General features: G+C 41.7%; 1 protein-coding gene across 11 annotated transcripts in view; it reads right to left on the minus strand.

The window, feature by feature from the left end:
- Nucleotides 1-6,150: 6,150 nt before the first annotated feature.
- Nucleotides 6,151-26,393, minus strand: part of mef2d (myocyte enhancer factor 2d) — an 80,364-nt gene continuing 60,121 nt past the window's right edge. For 3 of the 11 annotated variants that reach the window (XM_083891432.1, XM_083891433.1, XM_083891427.1), the window contains 5 exons: nucleotides 24,756-24,776; nucleotides 21,714-21,831; nucleotides 21,092-21,278; nucleotides 19,217-19,285; nucleotides 6,151-7,640 (listed from right to left, as the gene is read on the minus strand). In XM_083891432.1, coding sequence (XP_083747558.1) covers nucleotides 7,193-7,640; nucleotides 19,217-19,285; nucleotides 21,092-21,278; nucleotides 21,714-21,831; nucleotides 24,756-24,776 — 843 coding nt within the window. In that variant the 3' untranslated portion in view covers nucleotides 6,151-7,192. Of the gene's footprint in view, nucleotides 7,641-19,216; nucleotides 19,286-21,091; nucleotides 21,279-21,713; nucleotides 21,832-24,746; nucleotides 24,777-26,393 lie in introns of all 11 variants that reach the window. The other 8 variants (XM_083891430.1, XM_083891431.1, XM_083891424.1 and 5 more) reach the window with 4 other exon arrangements.

Consider the following 26,393-nt stretch of genomic DNA (forward strand, 5'->3'; position numbering starts at 1 on the left):
AAATTCAAAATACAGAGGTCTTTTAGGTTTCGTTTTCTGACGTAACTGACAACCCGTGGTTGCTCGGCAGCTGAGACTCTACTGACTGCAATGATTGGTAGACGGCGGTAGGTGGCGCCACATGCCAAAACATGATTTCAAAACATAAACATGATTTGTGGTCTGCAAAATTTTTTTTTTAATGCAAATATTTTGGCTGTACTGTTGTTGTTGGTGAGTTCAGTTTGTTATATGAACATTATTCCTGAGTCTCTGTGACATATTAGGAGGATTTTATGGCCAGTTGCTTTAGATTTATTACATAATGTACCTTTAAAGGTGACTAGTGCAGTGCCCGTAGGAAGTATGTATACCTATCGTGGGAACTGAAGAAGATTTTTCAGTTATGCTAACACATGATAAGGAACGTAAAGGCTAACATAATACAAACACTATGCAACCTCATTAGGCACAACACAAATGTGCCTAATGTTTTTATGAAGAAAGTCAGCTCACTGTCAAAGTGCATCAGGGCAAATGGATCATTTCCTGAATTTCCAAAATTCATTAAAATTATTCCTTAAGAGGTTTGCAAACATTTTCAATGCATCCTTGTTCATGGCGACGTCGACTATAATGATGGTAAATTTCAAGTCATTCCGAGATACTTTTTGTTTTTTTGAAGAAAGTCAGCTCACTGTCAAAGTGCATCAGGGAACAGAACGCCAAGTTAGCCGCAAAGTATTTAGCATGCTAATGCAAAATAAATATGTTCTTGCGTATTGGTGAATTGACACCTTGTTGTTTCAGTATAACACCATATTCTTCGGTGAACTGTGTTGAAATGTCTCACTCACCGTGAGGACAGCCTCTTCACTCCCACCTCCCTGCTCAACACAGCGCAGCTGCTGCTGATGAGCCACTGCTGGTGTAGCGTGATAAATCAGTGAAAATTTAAATTCCTCAAAAAAATGTGAAAATCAAGGATGCACACCATCGGGCCATGCTCAACACATATCCAATGTCTTAGGGCGATCTGACAGTCAGCGAGATACAGACACACAGACGCAACTATCTTTATGATGTCACGGCATAATGACACGCCCCTCATCATGACATCACTGCGAGACGTCAGTTAATTTTTGTTCTCCATGTTCTTTTGGTTCATTTGTACGGAAGCGTATTGTTGCCACACATACAAAAAAGTGGGGTGTTCAGTATCGCATTATAATGAGAAACTATCACGTTATTTCCAGAAAAGATGCTTTCTCGTTAGAACAAGATGTTTTGACGTTATATGGCAGCAATACGCTTCCGTACATTAGTCCCTTGTGGGTCATTAGCATGTTGCTACATGTTGTGTGTGTGTGTCCCAGCATCATCCCCTCATGAGTCACTGGTCTTTATTAAAACAGCAGAGGTTGCACCGCAGACTGAAATCTGTCAGCGACAGCTGCAGCGCAAATCCTGGACACAAAATAATCCCTCACGAGGACAACGTTAGCAAAGGTCGCGATCTGGACGTTTGACTTCACAGTCATGTGCTTTGTCACGGACGAGCGCCGTTGCAGAGTCACCGCTATCACCATGACTCAGATCTCCACTTGTTCTAAAGATAAAAGAATCATTTGGCTCCAAATTCGACCTTTTGACTCACATGTGTGTGTTTGTTTACTTTTATTTATATATATATCCAGTCTATCTTTGTGGGGACATTTTTTTGTCTGGGCCCCACAACTTTAAAGTGCACTGGTTTTAGGGTCAGGGCACTGAGTGTCCTCACTAAGAGACAAAGACAAGTCATGAATTTCTATGTGTTGTTCGTCTTGCTGCTGCAGTTCCGCTAGCATACAGGCTGACGTGTCCTTAACCCGAAGGTGTGTGATAGAAAATGTGCTGTATGAACGTGTGAGGGAGCTTGAAAAACACTATATAATACAAAATAAAGAGCATTTAAGACAGAAGACATGTTGAAGATGTGTCTCTGGTGATGGACACGACGACTCTGAGGTGACTGTGCAGCAGTCAGCTGGCAAGGAGCAGCTGGTTTTGACACACACTTTTGCCTCGACAGGACGCTAATAATAAACACACACACACACACACTGTGTTTCCTGATCTCTCGTGTCTCACTATGACCCACACATGAGCGACTTTTACGTTGCATCTAAACTGTTTTCTCTGTAGATTTATATATTTATATAGATGTATAATCTTTCAAAGTCTGGAATTATTGTTGTCCTTCATCAGAAGGGACGTGTGTGTGTGTGTATGGGTGTGGCCCCATGCATAGCTAACTTCATTTGCACAGACTGATTAGATTTCTGCTGCAGACACACACAAAGAGACACACCAAAAAGACACACCACACACACACACACACACACACACACACACACACAGAGAGACACACACAGAGATGCTCTCTCTCACACACACATGCACACAGACAAATACAGACAGAGACACACACACACGCAGACACACACTCGCTGAGATGAACACAGACACAGAGACGCAGAGACACACACACACACACACACACACACACACACACAGACACAGATTTCATGAGTAAGCAATGTAATTTAAACAGATATATAACGAAGCATAAGTTTTGTGATTAGTTTGGCGTCTTCAGTATTCCACATCTTTTATATTATGTATATATCTGTGCCTCACGTGAAATTCATCTGTTATTTATTTATTTATTTTTCTTAGAAAAAAAATTCATGTATTCTATGAACTGCAGCCTTTGTCCGTCCATTTCATTACGTCCCTAAAATCTGATTTAAGCAACGTAAACATAATATCCCCCCAATTTTTCTTTTTTAAATATATAATTTAAGGATCAATTATATTTCACTTTATATGAAGAAAAATAATGATTAAAGAAAACATAGCAGAGAACCTGAACCGATGATAAAAGAGGTTAAAATAACACGTACGCTCCATTTTTTACATAATTTGAAGTCTTAAGAACCACACTTATTAATTCTTATTAATATCGTTAATAATATATATATATATATATATATTACTACAGTTCTTTTTTTAAACTGTCTCGCATGTGAACACGTCAGTCAATGAAACAATCAACTGAAATTCATTGAATCACTTGTGGGCCTTTGGCAGCTTCACTGCATCACTGCAGCTCCTGACCTGAAACACACACACAAACATTAGAGTGACCTCTTGTGGCAGAAGAGCGACATGTCACCATTAAGGAAACAAGACTCAGATGCATCTGAAGGTCAACTTGTCTATTTAATATATAAAATACGGTAAAACATACGCAAAAAAGGGGGTGTGGAGGGAGGGGGAGGAGTTGGAGGAGAAGGAGGGACCAATGATACTTTGGTACAATAACAAACACTTGTTTTGTAAAAGCAGTATAGAATTTGTAATAACATATCAGTGCATACTTTATTTATGAAAATATACACAAATTGTATATCATTCTCCAAAAAAAACAACAACAAAAGAGAATTATCTTTACAACAAAAGAGCAGACTAGCCGAAAACACAATATATTAGCTATAATTTATTTAAAACTTTTTTTTTTTTTCGTCAATTTTTCTTTTCTTCTCATTATTTTCTGTGTGATGTATATTTGTGTTGATATTACATTGTTTATTTCCTAAAGCATGATTCGCTCGCCTCTTGCCCATGCAATGACATCATTGTGTCTGGTCAGAAATAAGTTAGACGTGTCACACTGTTGACCCCCCCGCCCCGAAACCACGCCCCCGCGCCACTCCACTTCCTGTGACCATATATGGACTAAACGTTTTTGTACATTTAACTTAGAAAAGTTGCAGCATTGAAGCGATTCCGTTCCGTCTGTCACGACATTACAAATCGTGCAACATTAGTAACACACACCCCTTTTTTTCAAAGAGAGAGAAAAAAAACAAAAAAAACAGAAAGCAAATCCCTAAGAGAGAAAAAAACAACAAAAAATATATATATTTATAGAATATTTTATATAATAAAATAAAGACAAATTCCAAATGAAACAAACGATGCCTAACCTACACAACAAAACAAACAGAATTCTATATCATCCTGCAGCTCAGTGAAAGCTGCCATCATCGTGATGATAATAATAATAATAATATTAAATGTCAGAGAACAATTAAAACAAACTGTCACCAGCACAAAATAACACTGGAAAATGAGTGAGACTCCTAAACATCATCATTATACAGGAGCAACATTGAGTTTTTCTTTCATTATTATTATTATTATTATTATTACAATAATTTTAATATCTTCTGGGAGGAATTTCAGGTTCTTTAAAACGTTTTTCTCAGCACGATTGTCTTTCAGTTTTTTTTGGAGATCACAGCGACCCCTAGTGTTTCATCACCTGCAGCAGCTCCCGGAGTAAAGGACGCCATTTTGGTTGCTTATTTGGACAAAAACGTGTATGGCTTTAAGCCGTAAAACAGAACATTCAAACTCTGCCGTTGTTTTGGCGCACAATGGCCTGGCACTGTTTTTTTTGTTTGTTTTTTTGTTTTAAATGTACATATAAAGAGGATTTTGATTGGTTAGTGCTTGCGCTGGAATACATTTGCATAACGCGATTTGTTTGGCTGGTGTTGGGTTGTTTTTTTTATGTGTTTTTGGCGCGAGTAAAGCAAAAGTGTGACGTGTGTTGATCTGTTGCGGAAAAGCCAAATACTGGATACGAAAAGAAAGTACTAACCCGACATACCCAGGCTCCTCCTATTGGCCAATACCAGCTGTCAATCACACCGGCATTAAAAAACTGACATCATGTTCTACCGAAGAGGACTTCTTACGTTACTTGACGTTAAACAACTGAGACGCCCCCTAGAGTACAGTATGAGTAATGTATGATCATGGTTTTTGTTTTTGTTCGAAGCTCAGGGCACAACAGTCGTAACAGTCAGAGTGTTTCCGTCTCAGAGGTTGTTTATTGTCGGGACGCGAGAAAGAGGACGATGGCGGGGTTTAGTGTGTCACTAGGTTCGGGTTCAGAGTTATGCATCGGATTATTTGTGGTCATTTTCAGCGCTGATATCTGGACGTTTGAGCAGAAATGGAGCATCTAAATGTGCGTGCGTGTGTGTGGTCTTGAGATTATGCCTCATAAAGATGGAGGGGGGTGACAGGCCGATGATAAGAAAATGGAAAAAAAACACATCCACTTTCACTCTTGACCCCTGTGTGTTCAGAATATCTACCCGTTTATCTAAAATCACATCCTTCACAGCTCCTCTGCCTTAAAAAATAATACGAAATAAAAGTCAGCCAACCAGTGACGGGCGAGGGAGAAAACCTTAGAATACACATGGCTTTAAAAAAAGAGATAAAACAAACTGATGGACTCTTTGATAAGCTGCAAAATAAATGACTTCTACTCAATAAGTAGTGATTATAGCACAGAAACAGGGCTTAACTGGCTTTAGAGTGTGAAACAAAAGTCAAAATGATGAATTATCAATAAACGATCATATTATTATTATTTTAAATTAGTTTTTTGGCTCTTCATGTCACAATTACTTCATATCGTTTTCTAAACAGATTGAACACATTTAAATGACATTAAATTAAATTAAATTAAACCATAATTTAAACGGGGGTCGACGAAGACGCCGGGAACAGAGGCCGTGTTTGGCGAATTTAATTAATTTAAATAAACGATATGGAAGTTCATTATTATTATCAATAGTAATAGTAATAATAATAATAATAATGATAATAATAAAAAGTGCACAATTTTGTCTGATTGTATCAGTCTAACTCTGTGTGTGTGTGGTGGGGGGCGGGGCCTCAGGTAAAGTGAGCTCAATAAATCAGTGACGAGAGTCTGAAGCAAACGCTCGCTCAAAACAGCCCCCACAGCTACGACTTCCCTTTTCCGCCTCTACGGCGCCCTCTTGTGGACATAAAACACTTTATATACACGCATAAATAATTTGAAAACAAAAAGAGAGCGCTCCGCTGAGAATCAACGTTTGTTTGTTTTTTTGATGTTTGTTGTCGTCTCCTCACCCCCCAGCAGCTGCCTTTTCCACCGCCTCAAGCTCTTTAAATATAGCTATTTATATATATATATATATATATGTATATACTGATATATATGATCTACTTTTTAAACCTTCAAGACACCTTTACCCCCCCACCCCCCCGCCCCTGTCTGACACCCCGTCTCACAAACAGAAGCCACAAAGGTTTACAGACTGCTTATATACACCAGCGTTCCTGTGTCTGATGACCAAACTGAAATTTGTCCAAATTGCTTTGTTTTGCTTTTTTTTAAAGAAAATTGAGGTAACAATCCCATTTACACACACACACACATTGCAACACACACACACACAAATTGTTCTCATCATCTGTTGTTGACACGGTGTGGGAAGAAGGAGGAGCGTCTGTGTCACCGAGCTATCGCAGCTCGTCCCTGATTCAATGCAAAGTCTGTACCTCGGAAACAAATCACGTTCCTCGTTTGTGTTTTTTACAGCAAATCTTCACAGTTCAGGTTTTAAGAAAAAAACTAAAAAAAACCTGGGGGGCAGGTGGGTGTGGCGGGGTGCGGGTGAGCCGACTGTCCTCTGCAGGGCCGAAGTGGGTCAAATTGAGTCATTATTTTTATTTATTTTTTTCCTTTTAGTGTCTTCATATTCAAAACCAAATCCAAACTCTAAAAAAAAAAAACCAACAAGTTCGAGACGGAACGAACAAAAAAAAACTCCACGCTTAAAACAAAAAAAAAAAAGACAAAGAAAAGCTGAGGCTCTTCAAAAAAAACGAAGCAACAACGGAGAGCGACAGCAGCCACGTCCTCCACGAGTGCGGAGATCTGGACGGGTTTTTGTTGGCGCCGATTCGAATGGTGGCGCCGTCACGTTCGACCGACCCTACTGTGGATACATGGACAGTGAGGACAGTGAGGACAGTGAGGACGTCCCCAGGCCTAAAGTGGCCAAATTTAGTTTTAATTTCCACAGACTGAGGGGAAAAAAATTGTGATTTAAGTTCTTTATGATTGTGTAACAAACCGTCCTTGGTTTTTCCGTTAATTTGTGAGTGAGAGCTCAGCATTTACTGTGTGGACAGTTGGGTCGATGAACAGTGTGTGTGTGTGTGTGTGTGTCACTGGGGCTGGTAAGGGCATGTACACAGGCCACAAGTACACATCCTCCATCCGTCCATCCGTCCCTCTGCCGGTGTCCCTTTATGTCACCCAGTTTTCCAGTCTCATTCTCTTGACGTTGGTCCCGTCCTGCTCCTGCGGCTCGGCCGATGAGGGTCGCAGGAGGACCATGGTGGGCTGCTGGGCCCCGGCGCCGGCCTGGTGGAAGTCGGCGGCCCCGGCTCGTCCCAGGGCGCCGTCGTCCCGGTCGCTGCCGTCATACGAGCTGCCGTTGCTACTGAGGCTGTCGACAGGCGAGCGACCTTGGCCTCCGGCCTCCAGGCGCAGGGTGCCGGGATACGCGATGGACACCAGACCTTGACCCAGGCCTCCTCCTCCTCCACCACCACCCACTCCGACTCCCCCGATACCGCAGGTGGAGCTGGGAGTGCTGCGGTCGCGGTTTGGTGAAACAGGTTCGGACTTGATGTTGATGTTGGGGTTGGTGTGGACTGTGAGAGCGGCGCCCTGAGATATGTTGCCCACCGGCCTGGAGACACAGAGAGAGAGAGAGAGACGGAGAAGGAAGACAAGAAAATGAGTGAGAATCCAAACAGTTCACTAAAGAGTCTGGACCAGTGGTTCTCAAAGTGTTGTACGTGGGCCTCCAGTGGTACACGAGCTTCCTCTGGTGGTACTTAGGAGAAAAATCAGTAATACTGCTCTACGGTATATATCACGGTATGTGATCGGAGTGGAGCTGTTTCGTGTGTCGAAATGAAACAAATAACAATAATTGAATAATAAATCTTAACCTAATATCACTATGTGAAATCTATGTGAGGAAGAGGAGGGAATGAGCGAGCAAATTATCTTAATGGGAATAAAACTTTCTGTAGCTCACTTTGTTCGACCTATTAACACCACTGTATTTTAAAGTAGACATATTATACCCGATTTCCACAAGTTAAGCTAGTTCCTGGTGTCATAATGAACATGCTTTGGTCAAAATACCTTAAGGATGAAGCACCACAGCAGTTCAATCACTCTGCCAAAACAGCCCTGTTCAGAACGCTCTCTTTTGAGTGCCTGTCTCTTTAAATGTAAATGAGACACAGGAAACTACGTCAGTGTCACTGAGGCTCCGGCAGCTAACAGCAGTTAGCATTTGGAAAAGCCATCCGACTCTAGCCGGCAAATTTGCCGTCATATATAAAATGTAAATCCTCTGAGGCTGTAAGTTTGTGTAGAACTCTGTGCTGCACTGTGCAGCCAGGAATAGAACACTTCGCTGACTTCCGCTCTTCCGGGTACTATCGCCCCATCGCCTGCACTCTTGTGTTTTTTAGGGACAAAGCGGAGCTCCATGAGACAACAATGCCAGGAATGTGTCATTGTGACATAGCAATGAGTGCCGAAGTCAACATCATCTGTTTTATCTCCTGTACTTAGACTGAGGAGGAGGAAGTATTAAAATGATTAAAAATGCATTGATTTTGCATAACATGTCTCCTTTAACATTTTAACAATAATGGTATTACATCGAGAACTCACTTACTAACTTGGTAGAAAAGTTTCAAGAACCACTGGTCGAGACCATTCTTACAGTCACATTAATGCATCATAAACTTGACTTTTATCATGATTCCAAAATACGACGCAGGGCGACAAACCAGGCGAATGTCGGGCTCTGGTCGACAAAGACAGACAAAATTACAAACACGACCATACTCAAGGTCACATACATGCACAATCCAGAAGCCATGCAGCCTAAACAGTCACGCTGCACAGCAGGGATGGAAAGATGAACACTTTCATCATTAATCGCCATAAAAAGATCTCAAATAAGTTGGTTAAGGGGAGATGACATAAAATAACAAAGCATTTGTGATTTATTACCTCAGGACAGCGAAAAAAAGAGATACTGTATGATCTGATGATCCACAGAGAGGTAAACTGTGGGACACATGACACCTCTGGCCACTAGGTGGAGTGGTTTGTCCAGTTTAAGAGTCAGACTGAGAGGAGACTCAGCAACACATTTATTATTGATTTATTTAAGTTTAAGCCACTTCAGTTTCCAAAACATCAAAATAAAGAGAGTTTTCGTTATTATTTTGATTATGTTAACGTAACATAGACCTCAGACTTTGTATTTGCAATCGGTCAGTTTTGAAGTTATGTTTGTTTTTTTTAACCCAAAATGATGTGGAGACAAAGTCCCCCATGATTTATTATGATCTTATTTAAGACTCAGTTTTACACTTATTTTGAGTTCCACATGAAAATCTTCATATTGTACCACCTTCACGAGCAAGCTTCTAAAATCACTGCTGCTTCACACACACCACGCCATGTTTGTCTCTATCAGGTTTCACCAACAAACAAACAAACAAACTGCATCATATCTCAACCGGAAACAGGACCACAACTCTTTATTAATTATTCTTATGTGAAGCAGTAACTTTACATACTGACTATAAACGGCGACAGCTGTGAGGAAACAACTTTTTTCTCACGGTCAAAACAAGAAAGTTGAGATTTGCAGCTCTGGCAAAGCACCATTAACGCTGAAATAAACAACTTTTCATTTAAAACTTGTCGTTATGGCGTTGAAACTGACTGCGCAAGAGTAATGGTGATGGAAAAACAACAACACCTCCCGTGTTTATATTGATCCCCCTATAATTCTTGCTTTCGCTTTATTGTCTTTGCCACAGGGAGGCAGTTTTCACGGAAAAATTATGGCTCGATTTGCAGCGAAAAAAAAAAAAACCACCCCAAAACAACAACTCTGTTTCCAAATTCTGTTCACGTGGCCAGAGCAAAGAAAGACAGAACCTCACATAAGTTATGTTATTACAATGCCACACACTTCTCTGCAATAGTTCCTGCTGATTTGGTGTGTGAGTGGTTGTTTCTTTTCTCCGCGTGTCGTAAACAACAACAAAACAAGAGACACGACTGAAACTACACTGCAGCCAGAGAACAGGTTTACACAGCCCTTCACCCTTCTGTTGCCGTCGCCGACGGGATTTGGCACGCGTACGTCTCGTTACCGTAACTCCTATAGACCGTTTGTGATATCTAGAAAACTCAAAAACTATGGACTGGCGAGAGGATAAAGTGGTAGAAGATGGACGGATGAACAGCGGAATGCAGAGAAATAAGAGCTTTGCTCTCATGTCATTACGGTAGACCCACAGGACCAATCACAGACAAGATTGTCAGTACTGTATTCCCTTAACAGTTGAGTAAGCGCAACGCTCGCGCAAAACAGCCCCCACAGCTATGACTTCCCTTTTCCGCCTCTACGGCGCCCTCTTGTGGATATGTAAGATATTGAAAGTAAAAGTTATCTTGGGGAAAAGGGGGCAAATAATTTGACAATAAATCCAGGCTTCCTGATTATCATTATGGTCATAAGATGGTTAAATGTCTTATTGCGGGGCGTATGGAGTCTCCACTGCCCCCTACTGTCTGTTACCAATCCTGCGAGATCAGGGCGGCGGGTCTCGTGAGAAACGCAGCGATATCGGCATTTTAGACGTTCATCGTGGCAAAAAAGCAACGGAATACAACGAGGAGGTAGGTAGTTGGAGAACGTGAAGAAGAGGAAACGACTGAGATAACATTGGAGCGGCTTTTTTTAAAAAAAGCATGCAAAACGGCACAAGTTTTTACGACGAAAATACTCCCAAACTGTAGGGGGAGCTCAGAGGAGGGGGGAAAAGGCGAAAACACGACCAGACTTAGAAAGTCCCGGTTTAATGACCAGGATATCTGTAAAAAAAATTTGTTTAAAATATTTTTTTATTTTTTTTTTAAGGCACAATTTTAAGGAACGACTTCACGAGAACGTGAGAAACGCGAGACACGGAGCCATGTCTGTGTCACTGTCTGTGTCTCTACCTGCCAGCCTTCTTTGATCAAACCCTCCACCTCCTCCTCCCCCTGGCTCTCCTCCTCCTCTTCTGAGTCAAATCTGTCACTGATCCAAACCTGCCTGTTGACGCTGCACTATGGCTCATTCCTCTGACGGTGTTGGCAGGCTTTTTTCAGCATGTGCTCCTCTTTCTCTCACTCTCTCTCTCTCTGTGTGTGTGTGTGTGTGCTTCCAGCGTGACTTGGTCGATCTGAATGTGATGCCCCCCCAATTACTGTGTTTTTCCCCCTCGGGTGTGTTCTAATATGTCATATCATGAGCCATCTGCAGCACTGTATCTCTAATACTCCCTCAATTACTGGCAGACTGAGAGGAGTTAAGATAAGTCTCCTTCAGGCGATCTGGGTCTGTGACACACACACACACACTTCCCGCCGTGCCCACTTCATCAAACCTGCGAGTCATGGCTCGAGCCATTGCAGGTAGATGGATGAAGGTGCCAAGGGGGGCGCCGTCGTTATGGCGAGTGAAAATGGCAGCGTCAGCGGGCCGGTGACAGTGATGAAGGCGAGGAGAGAGGCAGTCTGAACACCCCCGCCTCCCCCCCTCCCTCACCCGCCTCCCCGAGCGCTAACAAAACAGCGAGCACAGCCAGAAGCACACACTGAGTTCCAGAGTTCCAAAGCCGTGTGAGATGCTGAGATACGGCCTTGTTTCCCTAAAATGCTTTTTTTTTTTTGCTTCTCTGAGGAACAACAAGCAGTAATTAAAAAAAAAAACTATTTAATTAAAATCCTAGAGATTTATTGACACATTAGTGAAGCTTGACTCGTTACTCGTCAATTAATAAATGGCTGTACTCAGGTTTTCTCAGGACGTCACGAGGAGGGAGGGATTAACTGGATTTTATTTTTTATTCTATTGTTTATATAATAGTTTTTACCCTATACATTAGAGCTGAAATGATTAATCGATGAATCGATTATTAATCGATTACTAAATTAATCGCCAACTATTTTGATAATCGATAATCGGTTTGAAGCTTTATTCATGATTAAAACCAGATTTCTGATTGTTTTACCTTCTTAAATGTGAATATTTTCTTTGTTTCTTTGCTCCACATAAACAAAGAAATCATTGAAACTGAATCATGTTGGTTTGTGGACAAAACAAGACGTTCAAGAACATCGTTATTTCCAGCTTTGACAAACACTGATCAACGTTTTTTAACATTTTCGGACATTTTCTGGACCAAACGATTCATCGATTAATCGAGAAAATAATCGACAGATTAATCGATTACGAAAATAATCGTTAGTTTCAGCTCTACTATACATAGTACAGTACTGTGCAGAAGTCTGAGGCAACCATTAGATTTGTTGTTTTAAGCAATGCTATAAGGACAATAGAGAGTAATTATTTCTATTTGACTTTACTGGAACACATCCAGAAAATATGTATGCAGTTTTAAAAAAAACACACAAAAAAACGAACAAAACAAACATCCTCTACATCCTCTTCATTCACAATTCACATGATCACAGAATTTGACAGACAGAAAAAAACTCTACTGCACAGTACTGTATGTACACTTGTTTTTACAGCCATCCATCCATCATCTACCGCTTTATCCTCCACCAGAGGGTGCTGTGCTATCTCAGCTGACATAGGGCGATAGGCAGAATACACCCTGGACAGTTTGCCAGTCCATCGCAGGGCCACACATAGAGACAAACAACCATTCACATACATTCTCACACCTACGGTCAATTTAGAGTGACCAATTTACCGAATGCCCAAATGTGCATGTTTTTGGACTGTGGGAGGAGGCCGGAAAACCCGAAGAAAACCCACGCACACACGTGGAGTACATGCAAACTCCTTGCAGAAAGGCCCGTGTTACAACCGGGGCTCACTACACTACCCTTTTACTGACGCATCACTGATGATTTGTGCACATTCAACTGCACTAACCCGGCATGAGAGGTGCTTTACAAATAAAGTTTGATTCACTTTGCATAGTTCCATCTCATGCTGCAGAAACAGTCTAGTGATATAAAAATACCAATTATTTAATGATTTTTTTTTTTGTAATCAGTGGTCATTTTATTTTATTACACGTCCTACATTTTATCCAGTGTCCTGTTCATATTTAACGTTGTTGTACGGAGACACAGAGACAACAGAGTGAATTCTTGAGGATAATTTAGTTAGTTTCGTTTAGTTAGTTAGTTTAGAGTTTAGTTATTTAACAAGAACTATTGCAGCGCTTCGGAATCATTTTTGTCGTTTAAGGAAGTTTAAAGCGGAACTAGACCGGAAGTTCCTATTAACGCTGTTTTTTTTGGTGTGTATCTGCGTCATTACCTTGTTTATGAAGCCTGACGGTTCTAAACAAACAGTTCAGCCATTGCTGAGAACGCTGTGTTTTATTGTAATCTCGGGGCTCAACGAGATCCCTGAAAATCCCGTAATAGTTACGTAAACAGCGGTTCTCCTGAACAACCGATCGTCCTGCTCCAGGCACTAGTCCGGGCACATCCGGTTGTGTACATTGAACCGCAGAAGAAGAATAACGTCGGTTGTGGAGGTGTTTCACGAGCGACAGTGTCTTCTGACTCTGGGTCTGACTCCGGTTTAAAGTCATAAAAGGGACTGCGGCGGGGAGTCGTGACGAAGCTATTTTTAAACACTGTTAAAACAATGTTTTGATAATGAGGAGCAGTGCATCCACCGTTCCAGAGGGGGGAGCTGCGCTTCTAAGAACGGATGTGCTGGATAGTACTGGCCAATCACAAGACTGTCTTCTGGGGGTGAAAGTTCACTCAGAAATCTCGCAGCAGAAAAACAGCGGCAGAAAAGAGGATTTCTATCGGCTCGTTTATAGCAACTAGGAGGTTTTTGACCATAAAAACAAGTTAATATATGTAAGTAGACCTCCATAACTAACATATATGTGCAACAGGACCACTCTATTTCACTTTTAACACCACAATTAATTTGTTTCTTGTACTTTCACTCTTTGTTTACTAAAGTTTAGACCCTGTGCTGAAGTTTCCTCTGAGCAGAAGCAGCAGATATTTATTTATTTTTATTGGAGGGGGGGGGAGGCAGTGTTTGCTGCAGCTGCTGAGTGACTGAAGTGCAGAGAGTTCAGTACCAGCAGAGGCCGTCGTCTCTGCCAAACAGCAGGTTGGACTGCGAGGCCAAGCTGTGGAAGGAGGTGAGGGGAAGACAAAAAAAAGAGAGAGAGAGAGACAGGCAGACATGTTTGAAAAAGCCAGAACAGCAGGGTAAACAGCAGGACGGAGCCGGTCACGGTCAGTCCACACACAGCTGCTTCAGTCACACTGAGACGCCGCTGTCAGGAGCCGCGGTTAAGGCAGGAAGTGTTTAAGCCTCCGCTGACACCAGTTTGACAGTCGTCCACGAGGCGAGATGTGTTTTTCACAGTCAGCGACGATAAAGCTGAAATCTACGGCTTCCTCTCAAACTGGACGAAGCATGTTGGAATTACGGGGAAACCGTTATTTCTCTAATCGCTTAATCTAATCTAATGATTTATAGAGCAACGGTTTGCTCCATAAAGTGTCAGAAACTTGGAAAATACACATTTAAGAAGGACTAAAGGATTAAAAGACTTCATTTAAAAGACTTTTAAATTAATTAATACAATTCTCTTGAATTAATTTGCTTTTATGATGGTGCATTTATAAAAATACAGAGATCTGTTCTGACTTCAAATTCATTTGGTGATGGTCATATTATACTGTCGCTCTTAGGGGTGGGAATCTTTTACTCTCTCAAGATTTGATTCCATTCTGATTTTTGGGTCCACACTCTTAGAAATAAAAGTGCTATGTAGAACCATATAAGGTTCTTTGGCTTGTCCTTATAGGAGAATCCTGTTTGGCTCCAGGTAGAACCTTTTTATAAAGGTTCCACCTGGAACCCTTTTTAAAGCCTTTAGTCAGGAAAGGGGTTTTAAAGGGTTCTCTGGATCAAAATGGTTCTTACTGGAACCACTGGAAGGGTTTTTCCAGAAGGACACTTTTGGAAGCCTTATTTCTAGGAGTGTACGATTAGATTCAAAATCGATTTTCAATTCAAAACAATTTGATTCATAATGATTTCTGCTTCAATCTATAGGTGTGCAAAGGACGATCTACTACATTTATCCATGATTAGATGGAATTGCTGTGACTGTTGCATAAAGGCACAAAATCACATATTGCATAAATAACAACAATAAAAGTGCCTCTTTATAAATAAAAAAAAATTGATTCTGGGTCATTTTATATCGATTGAGAATCGCAATTCTTATGTGAATCGATTTTTTGGTACACCCCTAATAGCTCTGCTATTAATAAAACACAATGTTGGATTTAACACTAACTGACACCGTCAAAATATGAGAACTTCTCAAGAACATATTTTAAAGAGAGAATCAAAAGTATGACGATGAAACTGCAGTGATTTGCTCATCGCAATTTTGTTCTGAAAATAATCAATTGTTCCGTCCTAGTCGTTTGTTTTTACTCGCAGAGCCAAACTGGTCGATGTAAAGAGACGAGTTAATGGACTAAAGACCTAAAGTTCCTGCTTTTCCTGCCGCCGCAACTCAGTGAGAAAAACAACAACAACAAACAACAAACGGCACCCAGACTCATGTGCAGCGAGCGGTAAAAGCTGGAAGCATGGCTCAGCAGCAGCCGCGACATTAACATTCAGATTGGCGCGTGAAGGGTGAGATAAGAGTCAACAGGTGAAAGCTGATTTAAACTGAGCAGGAAACAAACAGAGCGGTGGACGTAGTGGAAGAAGAATGATTAAAAAGAGGATGGGGGGAGGTGGAGGGGGGGGATGACAGATATCATTGCATCGCGGAGTCTGCCGCGAGCAAAAGTGTGGACGACAGCGAAGGCGACGCCCGCTGCCAAACCGTCAATCACCATTTGATTGGAAGGGGGCTCGCTCGCTCGCTGTGAGGAAATCAAAAACAAGCTGGAGCAGCCCGGGCTGCACAAGCACCCACGTCTGCCCATGCTGTCCAAGGACGACACACTTCTTTTTCTTTTTCATTCCGCTCTGCAGAGAGAACAGTTTGGTGTGCCGGGAAAGATTCCCGCTTTTCTGCGGCGCTTGCTTGTTTTAAGTGACAGTGATTCTGTCATTCCGTTCCCACACACAACACAGAGAAAGCTGCCTGCTGCTCCTTCCAGTGTCAGGCATGAAGGTGCCACAGGAATGTCAGGCTGCAGCCGTGACGGCTAAATTTAAAACCCTGCTCCTTTCGCTGAAATCACGACCATTGTTTCTCGGGTTTTAAGGAAAGTCAAAGCTGAGCAGTGACATTTATTTATCCCCGATAACAAAAAAAAAAGTAACCCTGCTGCCTCCCCTGACCGATTCACATTCAAGTCTGCACCATTCTCATCCAGACTCATAGAAATAACATCAGCTTCTGGAATTAACTTTAACATTCAGGAACTTTTGTGACCGTGACCCTGTGACCTTGAACTTTGACAACCCATATAACCGTTAAAAGGTCTGTATGTTACACACGTGGACCGGAGGAGCTGGGAATCAAATTTACGCAGACATTCACAGCGATCCTTTATGTAACATAATAGTTTGTGACATATGTTCGTACATTTTCTGGTTTAATTTCACATATTTAAAAGGATTCCCTGAAGGTGTTTGCAGATTATTGTGTTTTTAAGTCCAAATGTTGTGTCTTGTGACGCAAGAAAGATATTATATGAGAGATAACGTGTCCTCAAGAACAACAAAGACAGATTGACGCCATGAAAACATAAAGCCTATAGCTTCTGGCTTTTACCAGGCACAAAGGTCCTGTTGTCATGGATTAACCCTTAGAACATTTAGGCTACTTTTTTCCATTACTTTGTTAAAACATATACAGAGGCTATAAGAATGTGCACTGTAGAGTGTCTTATATCCTTTTTTTCCAGATTAAAATGTTTTTTTTTTCATTTTCACTAACTTTGTTAACACACTGAAACAAAAAGTACATTTTTTGTGAAATTTGGAAATAAGTCACAGTTTTTATAAACAAAATAAAACCCAGTCTACTTTGTGACTTCTGTGGCAATAATCACTTTAAAAAAAAAAAACTTTGACTTAACAACACATAAGATGAGGAAAAAAGTGCATTTTGTACAGCCTGAAGGTGTGGCCTATAAACACACACGCCCACAGGATGTCCATATAAGGAGTTGTGTATTCCAAGGTATCTGCAGGTATCAGGTTTTAATGACACCTTGAATAAAATTTAAGACTGAAAACACTATAAATATAGGCTATAGGTGGGGGATCCCGCTGTATGACAGACGTGAGCCAACTTTGAAAACGGACATCGTCCAGCCAACTCTGAATAAATTTGCACTTACCAATAGCTACACTCTTAGAAATAAAAGTGCTAAGTAGAACCATATAAGGTTCTTTGGCTTGTCCTCATAGGAGAACCCTTTTTGGCAGCTCTACCAAGATCCCTTTAAAATTTATTCAGGAAGGGGTTTTAAAGAGTTCTCTGGATCAAAATGGTTCTTACTGGAACCATTAGTGTTACCAAGAACCCTTGAAAAACACTTTGAAAGGGTTTTTCAGAAGCAAATGGTTCCAGGTAGAACCTCAGCCCTTGTAGAAGGACACTTTTGGAACCCTTATTTCTAAGAGTGTAGCTAGCATGCAGATAACCATTTATATCAGCACCGCTCTACATCTCCTTCTTGAAGTCCCGCGAGAAAAAGAAGAAAAATATAACATTAAATTTAAGACATTTGAGTAATGTATTTAAGAGCAAGATATAACATTTTCATTGAATTAAGCTTTAATTTTAGATTCATTATAGACTTTTTAAGGATGCATGGACACCCTGTATAATTTCCATAGTAATTTATCAAGGTTACTAAGGGTTAAAGGGTTAATGATTTAACCCTTAGTAACCTTGATAAATTATATTGATATATTATATATTATTATATTGATATATTATATATAAATATATATATATTATTATATATATATATATATGTGTGTAATTTTTTTTTTTTTTTAAATCATCATTAGTATGTTATAAGTGTCTCTAGGTTACTGGTGTTCTGGTTAAGGATCCAGAAAATGTCGGCAAAAGGTCGACATTTTCCCTACAACTTCTTCAAACGGGAATATGAGTGTCTCGCCTCCTGCATATTGTCCCCAAGCTCCACCCTTCTGGACATTCCCTGAGAATGTCTTTAAAACACTTGCTGTTGTGCTTTAACGCAGCTGTCTGGATTTCACGAGGCCCTAATGGCCGCTTCCTCACACTTTTAAGGTGACAAGGAGTTGTGTGGTGTTTTCAGTTCGTCTGAAGTCTTTGCCGCTGTTAACAATAACAAACAAGCCATTATCATATTTTTATATTTTCACATTGTGACACGGAAAAACAAATACGCGTCTCTCCGCTGACAGACCAGTTATTTCAAATCTTCTTTAATGTGAAGGGAGACTGCGAGCAGCTCTTTATCTTTGTTCCGAGACAAATAAGAGGAGGCTGTGACTGCTCTAAACTCAAGGATATCAGCATTAAATGGGCTTGTCAAATGTTTAATGCATATTTCAAATAATCACGAGAGCGTGACAAGTTACTAACTGATAATCAAATACCAAACTGGGTTTCATTTAATGTGAACTGAATCTAAATAAGTGGCTCTGACAGCAAAGCTACAACTAAATGATTCTTTTTTAGTGCCGTGTTTTTGGCCGACACGTGTCGGAGGAATTGAAGCTTGTGTGCGCCTGTCACCCGGGAGTGACAGCTAAATGGATGAAAGGTAAAATTTTAATGCGGTGAGCATGTTGCTGGTTCACAGCTGTGCAGTGGCACAGTGTCTGGGACTCAAAAGACCTGCACAGAGAGACGCTCTCTTTCATTTTCAGGCTTTAACGAGAAGCTGTCACCGCCGCGCTGATGCGTCTTTGTTGGTTTTGATGCTTCTGAAGAGAATCAGATCTGAGCCTAAGGGTGGCGTGACAACTCTTACAAACCACGTGAGTGAGAGAAGAAAAGAGAGAGCGTCAAGTGAACTGAAAGAGCAATGAGGCACAGATACAGCAAAGCAACAACCAGCACGGAGATGGAAAGACACAGCGGTTTGATATCATGTTTGTCATTTTTCTCGAGCCCCGAGAGCAGCTCAGCGACTGCTCTCGTGGATGCTTATCGTGTCATTCACCTCAGGTTAGCAGCAAAATTGGAGATGCAGTTAACCATGTCTGCGTTCTGTTTCTCTGCACCCCACATGCTGTGGAGAAAAGAAGGGGGGGGGGAGAGAGAGAGAGAGGGAGGGAGGGAGGGAGGGACAAAACGAAAAGCGGTTACAAGCGGCTCCCTTGACCACAGGTGAGCCTAGCGTAAGTGAAAGGCTGCTCACACCTATGTCCTATGTCGAGGTGAGAGAGTGAGGAGAGTAGACAAACTAATGCTACAGCCCTCACTGGCACAAGAAACATCATTTTAATCAATAATCATCAAGAATTTATCTACAACATTTTTTTTTTTTTTAAATGGTTTGATCACATCCATGCACACAGTCGCCTCCACCTCCACCAACAGGAAACCTCCAGACATCCTGCAGAGCTTCTCCTGCCGACTGACACATGAACTGTTCAGAAACAGTAACGTCCGAGTGAGTTGATGCGAGTACGGAAGAGGATTAGGGCCACACAGGGAAAAATATATAGTATAATATATATAAAATAATATAGTTCAGACTTTAAACTCAGAATTATGTCTTTATTCTCAGAATTATGTCTTTATTCTCAGAATTCTGACCTTATTCTTAGAATTCTGACTTTATTCTCAGAGTTCTGAGTTTAAACTCAGAATTTCTCACTTTAAAACTCAGAATTCTGACTTTAAAACTCTGACTTTTAAAATATATTTTTTTCTGTGTGGCCCTAATCTTCTTCCGTATGCGAGGACCCAGCACGACTGACCAGAAAAAGATGTGAAGCCATGTTTACGTGACTCCCGATTGTTAAAATGAGTCTCTAAAGTAACGCTAAACTTTAAAAACAGAGGCACACATACGCAGTACACAGGTACACTGGTTATCTGTAGCTCTGCTCTTTTTGTTTAAAAACAGACTGCTCCAGTTTGACTGTAGGTGCGCTAAAGGAGCTAATGCAGCTAACGGAGCTAACTGGTAAACTGTGCCTGGACTTTTAACAGTTTATACTCTGTCAGTGTTAAAATTATAATATTATATTATTATATTATGTATATTATTATTATTATTATTATAATAAGTTCATATAAATGGTAGGAAGCTATAGCTGCCAGCTAAACTGGAAAAAACATTAGCAAGCTGAAACGGGGGCATATCACCACCTAGCATAACTTAATTTAATACAATTTCCATGCTAGTGTTTGTACAGTGGAACAAGGACAGGCATCTAACTGTACTTTTCTTTTCTACTCTTCGACTCTTCCAGTGACAACATTCTCTGACCAATCAGTGGCCGGCAGTCTGATGACGCCAAGTTTTAGTATCGACTCAGCTCACTTGGAACATCACCAGAGCAGGCACTAAAAAAAAGGTACCAGGTACTATCGTTAATGGAAAGGCAAAGGAGTTGAGCCGGATTGTGCCGAGTTGTGCTGGAACTGTGTAGTGGAAAGGCTCCACTCCCTCACCTGGACGTTCTGAACAATCTCCTGAAGGACATTGTCTGGAGTTCATGACTAAAAACAGTGTGCTCTTTACACAAAAAAGTGAAAAGAATACTGAAGATTGAGCAGTTTCATGTGACAGAAAACACAGTTTGCAGGCTCGCTTCTCTTCCAGTAGCTAAATGAGTGAGGGACTCCAGTGGGATTCAGAGTCAGTGGGTGGGTGGGGGTGGGAGGGTATAACTAGGTCACCGTGAAGATGAATCAACCGCAGCTGGGCTGACGCTACAGCTACAGCCTCATATACAGTACGGGAGGCTACGTGAAGTCTTTGTGTGTGTGTGTGTTATGGCTGCTACGCTGCACAAATAACTAGTCAGCTGTTTAAGTGTAAAGGACAAAGGTCAGGTCGTTTACAATGTATGAAATTACTTACACCAAGTTACTGAGCGACGCCAGGTTCAGCTGCTGCTGCTGCTGCTGTTGTTGCTGCTGCTGCTGCTGCTGCTGCTGGGAGACTGCCGGTTGCTGTTGCTGTTGCCAGGCAGCCATGTTGCCAGGCACCAGCCCCGGCGGTGTGAACGTCTGGAGCGCCGTGAGATCTGCACTCATCAGATGGTACTCTGAGAACGAGGGATGGGAGAGGGGAGAGAGAGAGAAAGAGAAAGGGGGAGAAGGGGTGTGAGGGAGGGGAGGGATTGTTTTACATCATACAACTTTCTGGGGCATCAATATTAATCAGAGCTAATCCATATTAATGGAGACCTTTGAAGTGGAATCATTCCAGAAGCTCTCACACAATGAACAAAGTGAATATTCATAGTGGTTTATGGCATCACATGGGGGAGCTTTTCAAGTTTTTCCACATGACACTTAACATTTTCCTGACGCACAGTAAAGTGGACTGTACCCTTCACTCTGCTTCATGTAAGCACTTTTACATTTCTTTTTTAAACATTTCTGTTAGCTCTCTGCGACCTAATGCAAACAGACAGATTCAGTTTGAGCTTTTTAAAATGTCTCATGCGCCTCCACCACCGCCACCGCCAAGGTCTTACCGGTGTTGTAGGCCGTCTGCATGCCGGAGAAGGGCGCAAGGAGGCTGGGCGTTGCCACGGAGACCACTGGCGTGGTGAGAGGCTGGGCCACCTGGGACAACCCGAGCCGCTGAGCATTCTGGGAGGACACAAGAGATGGAAATAGGAAGTTGAACAAAGGGAGACTGAAAGTGAGAGGCTCAGGGAGTAAAGGGAGATCTATGTTCATATGAGGAACTGTCTAATATTTAAAAGTGACACTTTAGATTAGGGAATACATATTCACATTTAACTAGGTGCTAACTAACTTTATTAGTAAATATCATGCACGTTATGTAGGAAAAATTTATTAATTAGAAAAATAATTATAAATTAATGAATGTCGTAATAGAGGTAGAATTAGGTTATGTGGAATAAGGTGTACATATGTGCTTCATGATTACTAATAAAGAGCTAGTATGCTACTTATATATATATATGTCAGTTCTTACAAGTTACTTGCACATTTTGTTTTAAAACAGCTTGTGCAGAAGACACGGCCTATGTCCAGATATATCAGGAACAACCTGCCGACATACTGATGCATATGAAAACGTCAACCATGTGACATTCACACAGATTGAACATGCACATGCCGGTGAAAACAGCAAACGGATCTTATTCTCGTTTCAGAGACAACAATGAACAATAAGGAGCAGGGATTTCTTTGAGTTGAACAAGCGATCAGAGCGAGTCAATGCAAGTTTCCAAACAGGTCCATTTTCTGGGCTCTGAAGTGCCAAGTGCGGATGGCAGGCGTAACCGCAGCAACAACAGCTGTGATTATTACAGATGCAGCCTGAGAAAACGCAATGGATATGAAGCAGATTCCTTTTTCTGCAGTGATGGAAAAAGTATGTGTCTGTGTCTGTGTCTGTCCATCCTCTCTTATTGTGGTCAAATGCCAGATGTTTGTGGCTGTGAGTGGGTTTTTGCAGAGTGGAAAAAGGCCGAAAGTGCAGCATAACACTTCAAGACTCAGAGCTTAAATCCTAAAACCATATCTGGTCTGTTTTTGAGTGCCTATATGTTTAAGAAACATTTGTTTCACATCTTCAGGCATTTTCTGTGGAACCGTCCATGTAAGAGCTACAGCACAACCCAAATCTTTCCAGGATCTCATATGTTGTGAGAGCAAGAACTTGGTCCAGTTCCACAGCTGAAATGTGTCTTTCCCTCCTTATAAGGGGCTCAGTGTAGGAGAGTTCATGACTTCATCCTGTTTCGAACGGCCGTTATGATAATAGTTAACATGTGCTTTTCCACTGTGCAGCAGAGTGGCTGCAGGGACCCTATGTTGTGGTCGATGACAACTTAATTATACTTTTACTACTGAAATATTTCACTGTAAACAAAAGCTGCTTTGATTGTAGTTCAAATTAAAACAAAATGAATCATCCGTGACTCCACTGTACCCGGCAAATCAGTAGCACATAACTCTGATTAACATTTCCTGCCTTATATGAAGCTTTTTGGGCAGCTGAAGCCAAAACAATAAACCAAAACAAACCCAACCTTAATAACTAACATCTGACATAATAAACATATTATTTTCATTCTGTGTGTACGTCTGTGAGAGGGTATTTTTTTTTTATGTGTGTGTGTGTATGTTTCTGGACGCTGCCAGAACATCCAAGCACCTCACTAAACTTTTCAGTGACACTTGGGGAAGTGTCTCGCGTCTTACGGTGGCGTTGGCACGGCAACGCTGTCGCCAGGACCGGGTGCTCATGTGATAAAGCGTCGCAGTGGAAAGGTGTGATGAGACACATCGCTGCTGTGCTGGAGAATCATGCGGATAGAAACACATGCATCGACAAGTGTGATGGAGGAGCGCGGATTGTGTGTGTGTGTGTGTGTGTGCAAGAATGTGTTTACATAGAAATGTATATGCATGAGTGTGTGAAGGAAGGTATGTTAGAAATGAAAACATGACGCGAGGTGTGCATTTGTCCTAAAGAATACGTGTAGTTATGCAGTTTAAGGCCCCGAGAGTTTGCCGAGTGCTTCGAGTGAGTAGCAGCACGCTCCACCGGTAGAATTGTCAACATGTGACGTAGGCTAGCATGTTCGTTACATTCACTATGCTAGTTTGCATTTAGTGGTGTCACAATTCCATAGGGAAGCCCTTCCCTCAACGAGGGGAATTTACGGGGGAGAAATGGGACGGGGCCTACATGTATAAGTGTGTGTGCACCGTGTGTGTGTGTGTGAGCTCCATGTGTGAGACTTTGTTGATGTTTCTTCTTCACGTTGACCCTCAGAGCATCGACACTCAGGCGAAACCCAACATGCACATGCTGAGCAGCTTCCACGCAGCGGCGAGTCAGCTGGTCACTCTGGTTTGCTGTCTTTTTTTAAAACAATTCTCTGTTGTTTGGACAGACGTGAATTTCAGAAGTCAAAATCGCACACGTCAAATAGTAGTAGTCCAAGGCAGTTCAACGAAGTGCTTCTACATATTTTACAGCCAACTGTGCTCTGTGCACTCCCTGTGCTGAGAAGCAGCCAAGAGGTGGGCAGGAGTTCAGTAAATTGTGTCTGCCAGCAGGGACAACAGATAAAAAAAACTAATTTTAGCAACTTAACCAAAGACTCACCGAGTAAATTCTATGCCAGGTTAAGTGTACACAAGAATACGTTCATTGCTTTACTGTACTGTTTGACAATACATTTTAAGTTTGTGAGAGTTGAGTTTTGTAAATGGACTCTGGTGTGGGAGAGTTAGAAAAGGCATATTGCTAAGATAATGTACACTTAAACTGATATAGATTTTATCAGGTATGGTGGGAGTCCTGGAGGTTTGAATCTCGCAGTGCACCCAGCTGATTTGTCCGCAGCAGGAGAGTTGCTCTGATGCTCCGAGTTTCCGTCACTTCTTTTCTCAACACGTCGCAGCACCGGAGTCAACCCTGATGGGATGCACTTTGCCAATGGCGTCACACTCATGCTCAGTGAGATCACACAGAGATCAACAGCACATCCTCGAGGCTACAAGTCTCGAAGTCTATTCACCTCACTCACCAATTCCAGCTCGTCCTCTGTCTGCCACGGGCCGGGCGAAGGAGGCGGGGGAAACAAGAGGGCGGTTACGTTTCTATAACAACTGAACTAACTCTAGTAAGACATGAACATGTGATGTAATACTCTCACTGAATAGAGTCGGCTCTGAAGTTCATGTTAGATGGCCGACGGACAGAGAACCACTGAATCCAGATGTTGAAATATTCCCATCTGTACAACGTTTGGATGTAAAATGTTTTTTTTTGTTTTGGTTTTTTAATACTACAAAGAAAACGTATCAAAACTGCAGTTTAACTAGAGACTCCTGAGCCAATTATATTCTGATAACGACAGTCTTGAAGATCTTTTGCCTGGTTCACACCGGACATCTCGCGTGTGCACCGCTGCTGCGTTCCGGTGCGTTTTTAAAGTAGACATATTATACCCCATTTCTCCAAGTTAAGCTAGTTCCCTGATGTCCTAATGAACATGTCTGTGACATGCTTTGGTCAAAATACAAGGAGCAGTTCAATCACACTGCCAAAAAAGCCCTGTTCAGAACGCTCGCTTTTGAGTGCCTGTCTCTTTAAATGCAAATGAGACACAGGAAACTATGTAACAGCAGTTTGTCGACTCTAGCCGGCACATTGCCGTCATGTATAAAATGTAAATCCTCTGAGGCTGGAGGTTTGTGTAGAACTCTGTGCTGCACTGTGCAGCCAAGAATAGAACACTTCACAGACTTCCACTCTTCTGGATACTATCTCCCTCGCCTGCACTCTCGCGTTTTTTAGGGACAAAGCGGAGCTCCACGAGACAACAATTCCAGAAATGTGTCATTGTGACGTAGCAATGAGCGCGGAAGTCAACATCTGTTTTATCTCCTGTTCTTCTGACGATGACCACAAAAACATGAATGAGTCATCTTTTTTCACACTTTGCCTACTCATAGGGCCTCCAGAGTCTCAAATATTAAAATTATAAAAAGTTGATTTAGCATAATATGTCTCCTTTGAATTAGCTCTTGAAGTAAAACCATGATCACCAACGTTAAACTACAGTGGTGAAAAATGGTCGAGAAAAGTCAGTGACAGACTTTTCACAGGAGGCACAGGATAATTTGCTCTCATCATCATCCTCCTCACATATACTTCAGACACTGGTATAGAGAAATTAGATGAAGTTAAGATTAAATTCCTTAGCTCCACTCAGCTCACATACCCTGGAATACACAGTAGAACAGTATTTAGAGTTTCCTCCAAGTACCACCAGAGGAAGCTCGCGTGCCACAGTTTGAGAACCATGGTTTTAAACTGTTTTAGCAGCTGTGCTGCAGATTATCTCTCTCTCTCTCTCTCGTCGATGTTTTTTGCCAGAAATAAATCAGAAAGTGAGGTCAACCGCAGCCAGTGTGAACACACATACACACACTCACGTGAGAGATAGACGCGAACGAGACTCGGCACATCTGCGACGCACAAACTACTGTGCCTACTGTGAACCAGGCGTTAGCCTTGGGGTTTAGACACTTGAGGTGTTTAGATTCTGATCCATCATGCAGGCATTTGCCAGGTTCTCCTGTCATGTCGTCTGTATACTACAGCAACAAAGGGGACATGGAGTTGTTGTTGATGTAGTGGTTGTTATTTGTTTGCAGAC

The sequence above is a fragment of the Microchirus variegatus genome (assembly GCF_963457635.1).
Source record: "Microchirus variegatus genome assembly, chromosome: 1".
Lineage (NCBI taxonomy): Eukaryota > Metazoa > Chordata > Actinopteri > Pleuronectiformes > Soleidae > Microchirus > Microchirus variegatus.